This window comes from Gadus chalcogrammus, chromosome 4 (assembly GCF_026213295.1).
Source record: "Gadus chalcogrammus isolate NIFS_2021 chromosome 4, NIFS_Gcha_1.0, whole genome shotgun sequence".
Classification (NCBI taxonomy): Eukaryota; Metazoa; Chordata; class Actinopteri; order Gadiformes; family Gadidae; genus Gadus; species Gadus chalcogrammus.
Window position 1 is genome coordinate 33,377,470 of NC_079415.1, and position 19,104 is coordinate 33,396,573.

Genomic DNA, 19,104 nt, shown 5'->3' on the forward strand with positions numbered 1-19,104 from the left:
AAGGGCAAAACTATGTTTTGAATTGAAACATGCATGTGGACTGTACACTGGGGATAAACGTGACCCGCTATTCAACGCAATCACAGCGACTTATCGGTAAGGGGGTTTATCCCGGAAAGCGCACCGTATTGGTAATAGTTAATGCAATGCGTTCGCATCCCATCACCAGAGGGGTTCATGTAACAGCATATGTTGTTTAGTGATCCATAGTGCAACACTTGATGTGTCTGAAAGGACGTGTGGTGCCCTCTTTGATAATATATGCAATTATAAAGACGATAAAGGCTTAGGATTTGATAACAGGTCAACACTGCGTTCAAAATCTAATTTTGTTAGAAATTGATGTAAAAATAGTGTTTCAATCATTGTTCAATAACAAATTGATAGCCTGCATGAAACAAATCTGCCATAGAAGAGATCCTCTTTTGAATAAGTCTTAAAACATGCGTCTCTCCACCGCCTCCCAGTGTTTGCAGTGGGAGGTTCCCAGTGAATCTCACAGCTGTTCAGTCTCGCAAGGTGGAGCCCAGGCTTAAAAAAAATACATAAATACATCTAAATGCAATTAGCCTGTAGGCATTGACTTTTGAGGGCGGATTATTTACATCATTAACAAGCTGCGGGGAAATGCAACAACATCCTCATCCACGACACGTGTTTCCATGTTTCTCCCACACACGCACACCGCGCACACACACACAGCCGCGGCGGCAAGTGAGGCGTGATGGATCCGCAGCAAGCCGGAGTTGGCCCGGCATCGGGACGGCAGGCAGACTCGGGCCCCCGGGGCGTTCTCAGCACCGGGCTTCTGCGGGGCCTCTTCCAGAGGGCCGGGGCCCAGCCCCCGTCCTTCTGCTCTCTGCTGCTCCCCAGGGTCCACGCAGCTGACGCGGCTTCTGCCCAGCCGGTCTCTTCCAGCTCTCCCCCCTCCAACACCACCACCGCTACTATGACTCCTGGCGCGGCAGCCTTTGGCAGCACCTTGCCGAAGAACTTCGGCCGGCCAGAGTTCCCCGACACGGGCTGGGACCGCATCAAGGACCTCTTTGACCGAGAGTTAGTGTTTTTTTGTTTAGTAATCGTTTTCTATTGTTGAGTGTTGTCACCGCACGCGCGGTGATATGGGGTCAGGTGCGATACACCGTAGCGTCGGTGTCTGACGCCCCTCGGGTCGAACCCTTCGTGTTACCGTGGTCGGTCACGGAGGTGCTCGGCTCGGCCCTTAACCGGTCCAACCCGGGTCACTCGGTTAAGTCTCTTACCAGTAAAGTTGTGACACAACTCCGGCTGTGACGTCAACACAACGCTACCGATAAAGTACCAATACCAATGAAGCTGTGTCTCAGCCCCTGCTGTGCAGTAACCCCCCCCCCCCTCCCCCTAGTGGCTCCCGGGGGCCGTCGGAGGAGCTGAGGAGCGTGCTGAAGAGCGCCGTGGCGGGGGCCCTGGTCGGCCTGCTCCACGGGGGGCTGCCCGCCGCGCGCAACGCACGCCAGCGCTACATCCAGCTGAGCCAGGCGGAGCTCTACACCAGCCGGGTGGAGGCTGTGGTGAGAGGGGGGGGGGGGGAGAGAGACTGCAGCCCTTATTAATTATTTTAGCACAACGTGGGACGTTATGCTAAAATAAAAAATATGGGCTGCAGTGTAGAGGCGTTTAGTGTTGGTAATCAAAGGCTCTCTGTAATTAAGGGCTCTAATTAGTATGATTATTATAAGTGGTGGTAGTTAGTAGTGTCAGCCCTCGAATATAATGAGTATCGAAAGTATCAAATGTAATGCTTTGCGATTGTAGGAGTACTAGTTGGTGTAGTATTACTATGAATATTCATAATGTATAGTATTTAAGAGATTGTCACGTAATGCTGTCTTACAACAACAGAAGTAGTAGTAGTAGTTTTTATTTCGTTCATACAGCGCTTTTCCTAAGGGCTCAAAGACACACTAGACACGAGTATTATGAAGTATGTTTATTGATAAAACTGTACAAAATCAAGCCTTTACCAGCGTACAGAGAGAGAGGCGGAGAGCGGGGGTAGAGGTCAGACCTCAGAGGGGGACCTGTCTGAGGGTCTCTGTGTTAGGACTAACCCCCCCCCCCCCGGGTGTGTTGTGCTCCAGAGGTCCTCCCACAACGCCGCCATTCGGGGGTTCCTGCGCTACGGCTGGAGGTGGAGCTGGAGGGTGGCCGCCTTCGTCACGCTGTTCAAGTGAGCTCCGCCGTGCGCCAGCGCCGTGTGGCCCGGGGGTAACCGTAGCGACGGGAGCGCCGTGGTCGTGACCGTTGCGACCACGGCCGTGTTTTGACGCCGCCCCGCCATGTCCGCGGCGCCGTGAAGTCTGACCGTCTTCCTTGTTTGGTTTTGTGTCCGTCTCTCCCTCCCTTTCTCTGTCTCTCTCCCTGTCTGTCTCTGTCTGTCTGTCTGTCTGTCTGTCTGTCTGTCTGTCTGTCTGTCTGTCTGTCTGTCTGTCTGTCTGTCTGTGTCTCTCTCTCTCACTCTCTCTTTCTCTCCCCCTCTCTCTCCCTGTCTGTCTATCTGTCTGTCTGTCTGTCCTTCTGTCTCTCTCCCTCTCTCCGTCCCTCTCCCTCTCTGTCTGCAGCTCGGTGAGCACCGGTCTGTCTGTGTACCGGGACAAAGACGCTCTGAGCCACTATGCGGCCGCCGGAGGTGAGTCCAGAACCCCCGTAGTGTTTATGAAACATTCAGAGTGATGACGGTCTTTATTTAGTGATCATTAACGTTTAAACTATGAGTGATGAAGTTGTTCATTAACGTTTAAACTACGAGTGACGGAGGTCTTTATGTAGTGTTCATTCACGTTTAAACTACGAGTGACGGAGGTCTTTATGTAGTGATCATTAATGTTTATTAAACTACGAGTGACGGAGGTCTTTATGTAGTGTTCATTAACGTTTAAACTACGAGTGACGGAGGTCTTCATGTAGTGTTCATTAACGTTTAAACTACGAGTGACGGAGGTCTTTATGTAGTGTTCGTTAACGTTTAAACTACGAGTGACGGAGGTCTTTATGTAGTGTTCATTAACGTTTAAACTACGAGTGACGGAGGTCTTTATCTAGTGTTCATTCACGTTTAAACTACGAGTGACGGAGGTCTTTATGTAGTGATCATTAATGTTTATTAAACTACGAGTGACGGAGGTCTTTATGTAGTGTTCATTCACGTTTAAACTACGAGTGACGGAGGTCTTCATGTAGTGTTCATTAACGTTTAAACTACGAGTGACGGAGGTCTTTATGTAGTGTTCATTAACGTTTAAACTACGAGTGACGGAGGTCTTTATGTAGTGTTCGTTAACGTTTAAACTACGAGTGACGGAGGTCTTTATGTAGTGTTCATTAACGTTTAAACTACGAGTGACGGAGGTCTTTATGTAGTGCTCATTAACGTTTAAACTACGAGTGACGGAGGTCTTTATGTAGTGTTCATTAACGTTTAAACTACGAGTGACGGAGGTCTTTATGTAGTGTTCATTAACGTTTAAACTACGAGTGACGGAGGTCTTTATGTAGTGCTCATTAACGTTTAAACTACGAGTGACGGAGGTCTTTATGTAGTGCTCATTAACGTTTAAACTACGAGTGACGGAGGTCTTTATGTAGTGCTCATTAACGTTTAAACTACGAGTGACGGAGGTCTTCCTGCTGCAGCTGTCACTGGGGGTCTCTTCCGGCTCAACCTTGGTCTGAGGGGTCTGTTGGCCGGGACCCTGATCGGCGCTCTCTTGGGGTAAGACCGCACCTCCTATCCCCCCCCCTCACCTCCCCCACCTGCTCCTCCTCCACCCTCCCTCCTCCCCCCCCTCCCTCCCTCCCTCCTCCTCCCCAGTCACTTCCTCCTCCTCCTCCTCCTCCCCAGTCACTTCCTCCTCCTCCTCCTCCTCCCCAGTCACTTCCTCCTCCTCCTCCTCCTCCCTCCTCCTCCTCCTCCCCCCCCCCCCCCCCCTCCTCCTCCTCCTCCCCGCCTCCTCCTCCCCCCTGAAACAGGGGCAGGAGGAGGCGGTGATCGTCGGGTCTCTTCCCGGTGACTCCGACATCTAAACGTCCATAACCGCTAAACGTTAAACGCTCAGCTTGAATCCCAACGTCCCGCGAGCCGGTCACCATCACGGCGTCTACGTCTCTGAGCCGCGCCGCCAGTGGCTCCATACGGCTGCAGACCCCCCCCCCCCCCCCCCCCGTAGCTGAGAGGGTCTGGGGGTCCACAGTCTGGCAGACAGCTGCGGCCCCTCTGAGCAGCCCCTCTGCTGCCCAGCTGCCCCCCCCCCCCCATCCTACTCCATCTCCCCCCCCCCCACAACTCCACCCCTGTGCCCCGGGGACCCATGTGCTCTGCAGAGGGTCTCTGCCCCTCCCCCCCCCACCCACCGCCCCCCCCCCCCCCCCCCCCCCCCCCCCCCCACCACCACACCAGGGAGGCGAGCCAAGAGGCAGCAGCTGCCCCCCCACCCCCCCCCCAGCCCAGCATCACCTCCACTGCCTCCCCCCTCCCTCGCTCTCCCTCCTCCCTCCGTTGCTTCTCTCTAAATCGACTCTTTAATCTGTTTCTCTCTCCACTTTTTCATTCAAACTTCATTAAAGAAAGTGTGTGTGTGTGTGTGTGTGTGTGTGTGTGTGTGTGTGTGTGTGTGTGTGTGTGTGTGTGTGTGTGTGTGTGTGTGTGTGTGTGTGTGTGTGTGTGTGTGTGTGTGTGTGTGTGTGTGTGTGTGTGTGTGTGTGCGCTCAATCAGGCACAGGGACGGATGCATGAAAGACAATCGTGGCGTTTGCGACCTAATTTTGATGTCCACAGTCAAATCTCAGCCCCCTGTCCAACGCAAGGCGGGATCTAAGTTTTTGCTCCGGACTGTGTCCGTGTTCTCTTTCCTCTCTACTCTTTGTCTCTCGCTCGCTCTCCGTCTCCCTCTCTCTGTTTCTCTCTCCCTCTTACTATGACTCTCTGTCTCTGTCATCTTTCTCTGTCTTTCACAGTGACTCTCTCTCTCTTTCTCTGTCTCTGTCTCCCTCTCTCTGTCTCCCTCTCTCTGTCTGTCATCTTTCTCTGTCTTTCACAGTGACTCTCTCTCTCTCTTTCTCTTTCTCTTTCTCTTTCTCTTTCTCTTTCTCTCTCTGTCTCTGTCTCTGTCTCTGTCTCTGTCTCCCTCTCTCTGTCTCCCTCTCTCTGTCTGTCATCTTTCTCTGTCTTTCACAGTGACTCTCTCTCTCTCTCTCTCTCTCTCTCTCTCTCTCTTTCTCTTTCTCTTTCTCTTTCTCTTTCTCTTTCTCTTTCTCTTTCTCTTTCTCTCTCTCTCTCTCTCTCTCTCTCTCTCTCTCTCTCTCTCTCTCTGGCGTGCTCGGTCGCCCAGCCACCTGGAGCGTTTGATGTGTTGCGGGCGGCTCCGGCCCGTGGCCGGGGCCAGGTGCATCGCTCCGCCTTCGAGCTAGCCAGCCAGGCTAATCGCAAAGCATATCACGCTCCAAATCGCTCCTCTGAACACACACACACATTTGGCACATTGCTGAGGTGTGAGGAGGAAGCATTGGTGGTTGGGTGGGGGGTGGTGGTGGTGTATGGGACAGAATTGTGTGTGTGTGATTTAGTCAAATTTGACGAGCTTGGAAGCTGTACAAATTCATTACAACCTCGACGAGAAGCTGCCCGGGGCGGGGTTTCACGCCCGCGCCGGGCGTCGACAGCGGCCCAAGAAGTAAATTGTGTTCCGAAGTTCTGGAAACGTCCGCGTAATGCTGAATGACACCCGTGTTCCGATGTGTCCGTCGCCATGGAAGCAAGCGATACAGTGTTCCGGTAACCCTTCGCAATAAGGGTGCACTAATGAAACATTCATTAACCGTAGTTAAGGCCGTAATGAGCATTAACTAGCATTTTAGTTCAGTTAACTAATTGTCTAGTAATAATTTACTAATGGTGTTCATGATAACTACGGTGTTCATTTCTACATTATTTAATGTATCGTAGGGCTAGGGTTAACCCTAACCCTATTTTAGGGTTCATTAATGTACCATTGTTGTTAAGTATTACTGATATTCTGAAGTTATTTAGCCAACTCTTTTATCCAACAGCGATTTTTAGTCTATATATTTAGACGCCGTTCAGTAACTAGCAGGTCGGGGTTTTGAGCAGCAGGAGGTCTACAGGTAGACGGCGGACATTTTCGGATTGAAGTCACCGGTCTGTTTTTAAAGTACATCTTGTTTCATATCATGTGGTTGCCTGTTACTGACTTGTAGGCCATGTATGCTCCAAAGGCCCGCGGAGGACCGGAATGACTTTAGTTTCTTACTTTCCATTCGTCAGCTGATATCCAAGTCGAACACCGATAATTACGTACACATGAGCGGTGATCATCGTCTTTGTGCTGTGTTGTTGTTTTTTTGTCCAGGCTCCCCGCGGGCGCCCTGGTCGTCAGCATGCAGACGGTTGCCGGGGAAACCACCCGTGACCGGGTGAGACGAGAGCGCAGCGAGCTGTACCAACTCAAGCTGCAGGAATGGTGGGTCAGCATGACAGGGAAATGTGTCCGCTGCACACCTACCCAATATCTGGTCAGGAGGATGGCGAAAATGTATATTGATATGCATCTGGAATTGTAGAGTCGTGGTTCAAATCGCGTGGATTGTCTCTTCCCATTCAATCTTTGATTTGGTGAATTCTTTAATTGGTGAACTTTTGAATTGGTAGTGTGAAGGTAGAGGGCAATCGATAGACTGAATTGAGGTGAGATTTAAATGGGTTTAATGGAACATAATTTTTTGATGCTTAGTACACACCTTGATAACACTTCAATAACATGACGAGAAGTAAATGATGGATTTTTGTTGTCCATCACGACAAGAGTTTAGACTCTGTCTAACCCTATAATCATAACCCTAATCACAAAGCCCCTTTTATTTTTCCCTACTGAGGGCATGGGGTAGGTATGATATGTCTGTCAAGGCGGGGGAGCGTTCCCGTATAAACTCCAGATATTTGATGACAGTTTATATTTAATTTGTGTTTATTTGTTGATGTTATTAAGGGCAGATGTTGATTGGGTTAAAGCGGTGTGTGCCCAACAGATGCCCAACAAAGTAAGAAGTAGGGGCTGCTTCCAGAACTTTCAGGCCTGATAATGATGTTATATGATGTAGAATATCTTTCAGATTAGTAAATCAATATTTTGGTGGTACATTCTAATCAGAGAACAAAAAGTACTTTAAGATAACTTGGAGTCTTGCATTTGCTGACACTGTTAGGCCCGACTATAACACAATAAGAAGACCTCAACAAAAAATTCTCGGGCGGGGGAAATAAAGTTCAAAACATTCTACTTCCTGTTATTCGTTTTTAAGGTCCGCCCGCCTGCAGCTGACGGACGAGCTGATTGGTGACCTGAGTGTGAACACCAATGAGAACCGGGACCTGCAGAGGATCACGGAGCTCCTCGAAATTCCCCGAAACGAGGGCGCCGTCGGCGACACTGAGGGCCCCTAGCGACCCCTAGTGGCCCCTGACTGTATGGTCATCCTCATCAAGACTCGCGAGAGACCAGCGGATAGACTCACAGCAGCAACCCTGAACCAACCGAAATAAACACGCTCGCTCTCTCTCTCTCCCTCCCTCCCTCCCTCCCTCCCTAATAATATGATGTTCTGAAGACCGCGATAGCTTTAATCCTATCGAGTGATTTACCCCTTCCCCATCGCCGGATCCACCGCCACGCGAGAAGGATCCGGACCGCACCTGAAGTCCTACGGGCTGGAGGAACGCTCTTCATGAGCAGACCTCGCGATCGGTGATGTCATGTGATGATGGTGATCGGGAGTTGATTGGTGTGAACGATTTAAATCATGATTGGTGTCACAGGAAAAAAATCTGGATTAGGAGACGTTTGTTCGTCTTGGTACACGGGGTGAGCACCAGTGCAATGTTATAAAATTCCTAATATTTTATGTAGGGTTCAAAATGGCAACCCACAAATAAAAAATAGTTGTTATTGTGGTCCATTAAAGCTAAAACTCTTGTCGTCTGCGTGTTGCACCACATGTGTTTCAAAGGCCAAACCTTTTAAATGACCGCTGGTCTCTGTGTTTACATTTTTTTCGCTGGTGTCTGCTGCTCAACTCTCGCTGGCTGTTTGAAGTGTCCTCCAGGGGGAGCTACAGCAAGTAAGTAGGTCAACTACAAGCCTCGGCCCCTTGTGCGAGCAAGATGGGGGCCCCGCCGCACCTGAGACCGTCCCAACCATCCCCGTTCCTGTCCTGTTACAGCTCGTAAGGAGGGGATGGTCCAACCCACGCCGGCATTATGGAGTCACATAACTACTGATCGTTGCAACAACGATGTTGTAATGTTTTACGCATTTTGCGCTTTTTATTGAATGATGACCTCTAGAATGAGTGGTATTTATTTTCTTTAATGACTGTCGACGCTACGTGTTGCAGTTTGATACTTGTCTGTCTCTCACCCTATTTAGTATACATTATTGCCATCTAGCGGATGTTTTCGGGAGAGAAATTGCGGAAGGGTGACTGGCAATCTTGAGTTTAATGCTAACGTTATATGACAAATGTTAATTAATGATATCCTTAATGCGTGTAGCAAGCGTGCTTCATAGTGCTGAACGCAGCGTTTAAAAGCCTATTATAGCAACTAAACCGCATTTTTTTTGTACAAAAAAAAATTAAGAATAGTTAACAAATGCAAAGTAAGTAGACTGTTTTTTGGGAGTGTGCCACGTGTTTAAATCGTCCCACACTTCGTTGCTAGACCCCTTACACCGACGGGACGTGTGTCGACGTATGTCAGTGTGTCAAGACCGCTCCACTCTGGAGGGGAACGAAGGGACACGGGCTGGAAATCTGGCCCAATCTGGCAACCCTGGATGGAAGGCTTTCTGATCAGTTGACAAAAAAGGAAGTTGAGCCACAGTCAGGGGGTTGTACCTCGCTTGAAAATATAAATTATTGCTTAATTCTCAAAACATTACACCAAACTTTGAATCGGTTGTTGGACATTGCAGGCCCTCTCAAACTATTTGGGAAGACTGTTTATTTTTGCATTGACATTTTATAGTTTCAATTGTTGGCTCTGGACATGAAATTATTGTTTAGTTGAATTGTTCTGTGTCCTGAAATTGTTTTTGTTTATTATTATGGTGGAAGGGGGAAGAATGCAAATGTGCAGCGATGGTTTAATGATTGGGGTGGGGTTTTGTATATATCCCGGGTATGACTTTTATGCTCATATGTTGCTCATATATTACCTACGTTGAAATAATTATTCTCACAAAGATTATCGTCTCTACATTTTTAACTTTACCAGTAGTAATTGTTGCACTTTCAGCAGCAGCAGGCTGGCAGTGGCAGCAATAGCGGGCTAAGTTAATAAGTAGCTTCTTTCTGAATCCTCGCAGCTTAGAGCTCTTTTGGTTATCCTAGCAGCACAACTTTCGATGAACGCGTCTTGATACATGAATACATAGTATTGTGTGAGGCTGTTAATCCACGGCACACGTTCTATGACTCTCTCGTTGCTATTGCATGTCGAGCCGAATGGGGGCAGTGAATCCACCTCGGTGCAATCCAGCACTTTGAATGAGCACACAGTGAACTGCAGCCAGGTGGATTCACTGAAGCATCGTATGCTCAGCTTTGGTGATAACTAGAAAATAATGTCAATTTTTTTCTAGTCACACACACACAAACACAAACATTTTCGTGCGTGAAATGAAAGTTTCAACACGTAGGCCTATAAAAACTAATCTGCGGATGATGAGATTCATAATGAAACTGAAACAATTCTGGGATGTGGTTTATGGAAACTCAAGAAACTATCTCGTGTCCATTACATAGATGTTTATAGATGCAGTAGACTACGCTAACTGCTGTCTCAACTTAATCTCACTTTTCGAAGAAAGGGATTTTAGCTTGACCTGAAACTGCGCAAAGCTCTTGATTTTTTGGGTCGAGTTGACCTGAACAACAGATAAACGACGATAGGAAAAATAAATATTGCGAAAGAAATACTCAATACGGACTCAGGTAAGGTGGATCTATCTTCAGAAGCTCAGTAACTAAGTGAATCGTAGCCTACATTTTTGCTGACATGAACATTTAAATAAGGGTCCGTAGGTTGGGGGCTATTTCCTTTCCAACCATTGATATAGCCTACTGACTAGGGGCCTCTACGGATTGTCAAATCTCCTAACCTTTATGCCTGCTTTCCTTAACCTTTGTGGAAATCGTCATCGGGTCCAGGAAAGATGAAAAGGTGCCTCCTTTCGAACATGGGTAAATAGGCATAGCCTACAATTACGCACTGTTTAAAATGAGTTCGAGCACCCGCCACTACCCTCCCACGCCACTGGGTGGACCTACAGCTTGCTTAATTTCATATTTCCTTTCGATATTGTCAATATGATTTTAATATATTCTAAAGGAATCTGTATCCAGTCCAAGTTTGGTGTTACCATATTTCTGCTTTAAAGGAGACGTTGACCTGGATAAGAGAACCTGTTTAAATAAAGAAATATGGGTCATAAACATCAATACGTTTTACCGTGTTGAGGGCATTTTTATATGGAACATCCTCTGGTCCAGAAGCGGGACAGTATTCCCAGTGTGTTCCAGTGGAACACTATTGGGATTCAAATATTGTTTACAATTGTACTGGAAGGTTGAGTTTTAACCATATTATGGACTGTATTGCACTGTATGTGTCTGTGCTGTTGGAAGGTCAGTTTAGTTGTAATGTGGACCTTATTCACTCAAAACATTAAACCAAATTTTGACACGTGTTGGACATGGGAGGCCCTCTGAAACTCTTTGGTAAGACAGTGTTTATTTATTTTTATGAATGTATGATACATTATGTTTATCTAATATTTTCCAAGGTTTGCTCAAGTAATGAAACTATTGCTTAGTTGAATTGTTCTGTGTTCGGAAATTGTATTTGTTAATCATTATGGTGTAATGAGGAAGAATGCAAAAGTGCGATGGTTTAATGACTGCAGGGTTTTTATTTTTTGCATATGCAGGGTATGACTTTTATGCTCATATGTTGTTCGTAATATCCGTTGAAATAGTTATTCTCACAAAGATTGACATCTCATTTTTAACTCTACCAGACCTTTGCTCTCTTTTAGTGTGTGTGTGTGTGTGTGTGTGTGTGTGTGTGTGTGTGTGTGTGTGTGTGTGTGTGTGTGTGTGTGTGTGTGTGTGTGTGTGTGTGTGTGTGTGTGTGTGTGTGTGTGTGTGTGCGTGCAAATAATAGTTGAAGAGCCTTTTGAGTGAGTGAGAAATAATATACAATATATTTATGTATTTTGATAAGTTGCGTTGAGAGTCCTGGTGTTTGCATATATAGCTTTATATGTAATACAAAACCTTTGCTCTGTCTTTTCTTATCACTTTATACAGTTATGGTTGTGTTCCTGTTGAAGCAGACAAACTACACAGGACAGCACACGATTTCCACATGGAGAAGCTAAGGTACAGCTTGCTTAATTTCCTATTTGGTGTCACCATATTACTGCTGTAAACAGTTGACAGTAGAGCTCACTGGTCCAGACAGTGTTTCAGTGGAGCATGGTTTGGGCTTGTCCACTATTTAGCTCCACTATGTGTTTGTTAGTTAGTGTCTGTAGTCTGTGTCTGTGTGTCAGCATAGTATATTCTCGTCTATATTATATTCTTGGCTTGATTCGTTGTGTTTCTGTCGGTGTGTGATCTATATGTGTCTATCCATCTATCTGGGTGGGTGGATGTTTGGAATGGTTGAAGAGCCTTTGGAGCGAGAGCGTGAGTGAGTGAGAGAGAACATACAATAATTGTGTATTTTAGCCTTGAAGTAACACTCTATAGTTGCACAGTTGAAACCAGTTTGAACTTCATTACTGGGTTGTTCAAAGTCTCCTTCCTTTTGATCTGTCGTCAGCCCTGAGGATCCAAGCTCAATGTTTACTCTCATTAGCTTTAGTATCGTGTTAATGTTCTAATACAGTTTCCAAAATGAATCTCTTTTTACTTCTTATTTTTATTTAACTGATTTGTTTCAGTTTAAAAGTGCCTACTATTGTTCAAATGCATGTAGGCTACTTGGTATACCAGTGTAACAAAGAATGAGATCATAAGGGGTTGCACCGGCTGAAGGAGGTGATGAAACATCATTTTAATCCTCTGTGGTATCGTGGTGCCGGGCTAGCTATGACTCAGAGTGCTAAAAGTTAATCATATGGTTTATCCAGAGATGCAAGGTTAACGAGCCAAAGCCCGCTCAAAGTCTAGTAAAAACTTCAGCCTGTCTTGGCCTGGGCGGAATGGTAACGAAGCCACGCCTACAGGGTCGGACTTATCTCAGACCAATAGCACTGTACATGGTGTTGTGTCACTGTTGATCACTCTGTGTTGAAGACGAAGCTATATAGGACCACTGTCTGCACTACAAATATGTGGTTAAGTTAACTCAATTTAGCTTGAATATCACGTGGTCTAAATATGGCAGAGGAAATTAATTTACATGCGGGTGAAGCCAGCAAATTTCTGACTTTTAACCATCTAGAGGCAGACAGGCAGACCGTTTTGGCAATGGCCCCATTATTTCCCTATGGGAGAAGTTAAAGTTAAGATAAAAGAGGATGATTCTTTGCTTAACTTTGGCTGCTCGTCAGCGTGGTTTATTACACACACGTGGTATTGCTGCGTCTGAGTCAGAGGCTATTTGGGTTCCTGTCTGTTTTTTTTTTCCACACTGATAAGCAGCAATTTGAATAACGATTTTTTTTAAAAACGTCCCTAACTGTAAGATCGATATGAGTCTGTACATGTCTCATCACCCACAATAAAAAGACGACGCTGGAGTTGGCCCCACATTCAAATGCAGCCCCACATTCGCCGATTCCGCGTCTTTTATGTTTAGATTCCACTTGCTCGTTGCACGTGGGGCAGATTAACATCATATCAAGTGAGCTCAGAGACCCGTGATCATAGGGGAGGGCGCGGTGAATGTGAGTGAGTCTCTGTCTGCCTCTCTGCCTCTCTCTCTCTCTCTCTCTCTCTCTCTCTCTCTCTCTCTCTCTCTCTCTCTCTGTCTCTGTCTCTGTCTCTGTCTCTGTCTCTGTCTCTGTCTCTCTCTGTCTCTCTGTCTGTCTCTGTCTCAGTAATTCATAAAAGCTTTATTGGCATGACAAATAAACAATTTACATTGCCCAAGCAGGTGATCAATAAAGAGAATATGGTATAAAACGTTAAATACAAAATGTATATGAATATCAGACATAATACCAAGTAATGGTGGGCTAACTTCAGCGTCGGAATAAAAAGTTACATCTCGTAAAGAGCAAAAAGTCTCTTCTCTTCTGATTGATTGCTCTGTTTTTAATGAAACCTTTTATATTCAATGTTTCCTCGACCATCGATCGACCCTCACCAGAGCCCGTCTACATAAGACATTCTGCCCTCACGCACCCACCTCTGGGAAGTCCATTTACGGATCGCGTCATGACTTTGGCCTAAAGTTAAATAAATCGAGCAATATTCGATGTCAAATATATACATATACCAATACTTAAAATTCAAGGCAAAGCAGATTTTTTTTTTTAACTAATCACACAAGTCCCGTTTTCTACCAGCTCCAATTTGGAAGTTTTTTTTAATCAGAATTACTAGATATCGTGAACATCATCGTATGATAACATATATGCACAATATACGCAACAGATATGTGACCTTATGTTGAATCAATATAACTTGGTTATAGGGGAATTTACAATAATACAGACGCACCACCAAACATTTATTGAGATGCACCTTTATAATACAGGTGCATTTAGGTGTGTATTCGCGTATTTGCCGTTGCAAAAGTATATGGTTATTCGTTTTTGTGGCTGTTTGTGGTTTAGCCTATGGGGCGGTCTTTAGACGGCAGTTGAAATGCAATCCGATCCAACAAGGAAAAGAAACTTAAAACTGCGCCATATTAACATGACGTGGAGGGACTCTTTCTGGAGACAAAGAACAACACCATATAAACGATGTAATCCAACAAGCCCCAAAGCATTATAAGGTGAGTGCAACGAATAGAAGAAATAAGGTGATGATTTTTTACTTGATAAAACAAATGTGTCCTCAAATGCCCTCGGCTTACTGCTGCCGTGGTTTCCTCAACGGTCAACACACACACACACACACACACACACACACACACACACACACACACACACACACACACACACACACACACACACACACACACACACACACACACCATACATACATGACTTTGGGGACGATATTAAGTTATATATACGTTATTAGTGTATTGCAACTCACAGTGACGAGCCCCAGAGACACCGCGCGACTCCTGAAAGTGGTGTCAACAGAGACACAGAACAAGGAAGCGAAGACGTACGCGATATGCGCACGAAATATCGTTGTTTGTGCTCCCTCTGTCTGCAACCACTCGCATTTATTAAATGTCTCTCAAACGAATCAATCACATTTTGTTGAGTTTGAGTTTGTTGTTGTCAGTTTGTTGTATCGTCGAGCAAAGAGAAGTGCGTCATCATAAATTCCAGTCACACCTTCAAGCTGGAAGCCCTGTTGTCATGAAGCCCAATTCGGAAAGGCAAATCTCCTACCCTATATGCCTCCTTTCCTTAACCTTTGTGGGAAAACGTCATCGGGTCAAGGGGAGATGAAAATGTGATTCGTTTCGAGCATAGGGAAATACAGCACTGTTTAAAATGAATTCGACGCCTTCACTTGTCCGTACCGACGTCATTGCGCGACGGCGAGTATTGCTGACCTCTAGCGTTTCTAGCGTGAAAATGTCGAAGATGGAACAGTCTACAACAGCGTTCTTGTCTTATTGATTTTAATCAGGTTGGCGTAAACAATGAGTATCCCTGAGGTCGGACTTGGCCAACGGGAATATTTCAGGCCGCTTGCATCCCAATTCACATGATAAACTTATCTTGATGTTGAAATCAACTGCCCCCCCAGTAGTCTATCTTAAATATGTGAGGTTATCAAGCCAAAAACAGATTCCAAAAGGCCCCGAGTAAAATCGGGGCCATAGTAGGCCCAGTATAATGGGAACTAAAAGCACTTTTCAAATTCATCAATTCAATGTCCTGTTCTAGTCTTTACCTTTTTGGATTCGTTTTGTTTCAAACATGTAAAAAAACAACAACAACAACAATTAAATTTCCATAATGATATATCTGACTAGGAGTAGAAGGAAATTAAAAACGTATACGCTCCGACCAGTCTTCTAAAGTTAAACGTTTTGTACAATATCTAATATCAACATAAATGGTCTAGGACTGTGCTGGTTAACACAGAATATAAACTATTAAATATATATTATATCTATATATTTTATAGATGGAGTGTAAACACACTCCATCCCTATGTGTAAACCCCCATGTTTGATTTCATGTTGATTAATGTGGACCGTTCACAAAAAGGAGAAATAAATAACACCTGGACTGCAAGCAATCTCGAGAGGTATTCAGCAACCAGCACCCGCCCTTTTCAAACGACACACACACACACACACACACACACACACACACACACACACACACACACACACACACACACACACACACACACACACACACACACACACACACACACACACACACACACACACACACACACACACACACACAAAGGCAGATAGACTGGTTTGGTAGCAGATGCCGTTTTTGTGATTTTGTGCCCCCTATATTCGAAGTTGTGCATTACGCTTACGAGTAATTTGTGTTATTGACACTGACGTTATGGAATGAGATATCGACACTAATAACATTAGGTATCCACAGTTACTCTGTGAATACCTAATCCATAACATTTTGAGCTGATGTGTTTTCTACTTTTATTCTGGTCGTCTGTTTGAATGATTCCACAAATTCACCCCACTAACTGAAATGCTTCTTTCAAGTGATTCAATTTACCTCTTATTGCATAACGCCACGTCACTGAATGAAAAAAAAAATATATTATATTTTTTCATATGTTGCCTGGGGGTTAGTATTCCCACATACCTTCTAATCTGTAGTTTGTATGCTCAGCCTTTTACCGGTACATCACCAGCCCAGAGAGAGCGTCAGAGAGAGAGATGACGTGTAAATAATATATTTGGCGGAGGATATTAAATTAGTTATTATTCGTTACATGATTGTGATTTCAACTTCAGTGCTCAAATATGATCCACAGGTTTCTAGGTCTCCAGTTGACAATGAATGAAGAGGGAGAAAAAGGGGGTCCTACCCCTAAATCCACTCTGTCTGGGGAACATGGCCGCCAGAGTAAAGACCAGAGGTATAAGAGGAAGATCTCTAACTGCAGTGATGAATCATGAGACCTTTATTAGTCTAAGTAAAAGCTGCGTGTGTGTTGTATTGAAGCCCAGAGCAGCAGCAGAGAGCAGACTCCACTGGACCCAGCTGTGTCTCCATGAAGAGTGACCGCTCCATGGATCACCCTGCTACGTTTAAAGATGGAAATCAGTCGATTGAGAAAAGGTAAGGAGTAGGGCTGTAACGATACGCGGATCGAAACAGAAATCGCGACACTCAAGCCACGAACCTGTCTCACGGTGCGAGAAGGCAGAAGCGCGACACGCCCTTTCTAACTCTGGTCAAATTGTCAGATTGAAATTTGCTAATAATCGTTCAAAATAATAGTCTGCTCACACCACTTCGCAAATTTGTCTGCGACGAAAGAATCGGGGCAAAATCGGGCTGAAATCGTGTAGTCTGAATGGGCCATTATAGGTCGGAATGAAGCGGCCACCGATTATTCACAGGATGGGTACTTTATTCTACCAGACTCGTTTGTTTCTTCACTAGACACACACACACTACCACTCGCTCTCCTCGCTTGTCCACTCACTCTCTGACGTCACTCACACACACACACACGCATACTGCTATTCTCGCGCACACACACACGCTACTCGTAACACTATGCCTCGTTATTGCGAATCAGACGTTCATGTTTTTTCCCATCTATTTGAAAGTTAGGCTATTAAACATGTTGCATTCTATACGGCCTGATTACGTCATTATTTAAGCTACATAGCGATAATAGGATATTTGACGGAAAACGAAACCTATGCAGGTCACTTTGACCGGCACTGTTTTTTCTAGCGTGAACGCGGGTTAGTGCTACCAAACTATTAGAATTACTATTATTTATTTGACTATTATTTATTTTATTTGTTAATATTTCCAAATGCGTAAGCCTAGACCACAAAACTAGTTGAGGGTTTTTGCCTACTGATGAAGAGAAAGTTCTCTCACGGACACGTCGGACAGCGAAATATTTGATTTAATCTTAAGGCATGATCATGGGAAAAGTACTGGCAGCAAAGTTTACCAAGAACACATTCGATGAAACAATAGGTGAACAACATTCTTATAGGGAACGTTTCCATTGTGGGTAGGGAGTGGGAGTGACCTAAGGCCAAGTCAATTTGCAATACAATGGGTGGTTATTGGACATGTCTGCAGGTTTGCAAGACATGGTGGCTGTAAATAGTTTACACAACAAAGAAGTCAGTCGATTGGCCTGGTCACAAAACCAGACTTACTGGCTCCAGTGGGAACTTGAATACGAATTAACTTAACCTCTCTCAGTTTAAGAGAGGAAGGGATTTGTTTTAAGTTACAGGGAGAATGTATACAGTTTCTTCTAATGTAATAATTATATAAACAAGGTTAATATAATTTGTATGTGATTGTATATTTATAGTTATGATTGATATTTCCACGACACCTACCTACAAGCATCCTCAAACTGCAACTTTAATTGTATTTTTTCTGTTCAGTGTTCCAATTTTTTTTTTATTAAATGGTACATTAAGTTAATTGTTATATAAGTGTTGTTTAAATAAAATGCTTTTTAAATTTAAAAAAATCGTGGGATGTTACCGAACCGTGGGCCAAAAATTGTGATACAAACCCAATCGTGAGTTGGTGTATCATTACAGCCCTAGTAAGGAGTGATCAGAGATGATAAAAAAAATGCATCATCTATCAAACATTCATAATCCTGGTTCCTGTTCTTCTAGAAGAGTCCAGCAGCAGAGAGCAGACTCCCCTGGACCCAGCTGTGTCTCCATGAAGAGTGACCACTCCATAGATCACCCTGCTACGTTTAAAGATGGAAATCAGTCGATTGAGAAAAGGTAAGGATTAGGGCTGTAACGATACGTGGATCGAAACAGAAATCACGACACTCAAAGCCACGAACCTGTCTCGCGGTGCGAGAAGGCAGAAGCGCGACACGCCCTTTCTAACTCTCCGGTCAAATTGTCAGATTGAAATTTGCTAATAATCTGTCTAAATAATAGTCTGCTGACACCGCCCCCTCTTATCGATGCCGTAAGTCTGCGACGAGTTGCCCTCTCTGTGATGACAGCTCTCCGTTGCTACGGATGATTGCATTTCTCCACAGCCTGCGAAGTCCTCATATGCAATATGAACGACATTTATCCAGAGTGGTCCAAGCGGCAAACATATCGTGGGATGTTCGGGCATCTGGTAAGGATGCCCACTGGGCGCCTTCCTTGGGAGGTGTTTCAGGCACGTCCAGTGGGGAGGAGACCTCGGGGAAGACCCAGGACTAGGTGGAGAGATTATATCTCAACACTGGCCTGGGAACGCCTCGGGATCCCCCCGTCAGAGCTGGTCAATGTGGCCCGGGAAAGGGAAGTCTGGGGCCCCCTGCTTGAGCTGCTCCCCCCGCGACCCGACCCCGGATAAGCGGATGACGATGAGGATGATGAGGAGGAGGTCCAAGCGCGCAAAAATAGCCTGTGTGATCCCTGTCTCTAGTGTTTTGTGTTCTTTGACCGGCAATTGGTCAGCTTACAGGTCGGAATGAAGCGGCCACCAATTATTGACAGGATGGGTACTTTATTCTACCGGACTCGTTCGTTTCTTCAATAGACACACACACGCTACCGCTCGCTCTCCTCGCTTGTCCACTCACTCGCTGACGTCACTCACACACACACAAACGCGCTCTGCCATTCTCGCGCACACACATACGCTACTCGTAACACTATGCCTCGTTATTGCGAATCAGACG

General features: G+C 45.3%; 2 protein-coding genes across 2 annotated transcripts in view; both read left to right on the forward strand.

Moving 5' to 3' along the window:
- Nucleotides 1–4: 4 nt before the first annotated feature.
- Nucleotides 5–8,002, forward strand: timmdc1 (translocase of inner mitochondrial membrane domain containing 1). Its single transcript, XM_056589059.1, has 8 exons — nt 5–96; nt 703–1,056; nt 1,385–1,550; nt 2,121–2,209; nt 2,601–2,668; nt 3,673–3,751; nt 6,405–6,515; nt 7,354–8,002. Exons 2-8 carry the CDS (start codon nt 725–727, stop codon nt 7,493–7,495), a joined length of 987 nt encoding a protein of 328 aa, XP_056445034.1. The 5' UTR covers nt 5–96; nt 703–724; the 3' UTR covers nt 7,496–8,002.
- A 5,168-nt stretch (nt 8,003–13,170) lies between these two features.
- LOC130381355 (uncharacterized) overlaps nt 13,171–19,104 on the forward strand; it is a 202,832-nt gene continuing 196,898 nt past the window's right edge. The window contains 4 exon segments of the mRNA XM_056588899.1: nt 13,171–14,065; nt 16,225–16,329; nt 16,416–16,532; nt 18,083–18,199. Of these exon segments, the coding sequence (XP_056444874.1) occupies nt 16,247–16,329; nt 16,416–16,532; nt 18,083–18,199 (317 nt within the window). The 5' untranslated portion in view covers nt 13,171–14,065; nt 16,225–16,246.

Bases quoted from the DNA above. Each gene is read 5' to 3' on its own strand.
- timmdc1 (XM_056589059.1), top strand. From the start codon at position 725: ATGGATCCGCAGCAAGCCGGAGTTGGCCCGGCATCGGGACGGCAGGCA. The intron at 1,551-2,120 runs GTGAGAGGGGGG...GTTGTGCTCCAG, and splicing joins CCAGCCGGGTGGAGGCTGTG to AGGTCCTCCCACAACGCCGC. The intron at 3,752-6,404 runs GTAAGACCGCAC...TTTTTTGTCCAG, and splicing joins CTGATCGGCGCTCTCTTGGG to GCTCCCCGCGGGCGCCCTGG.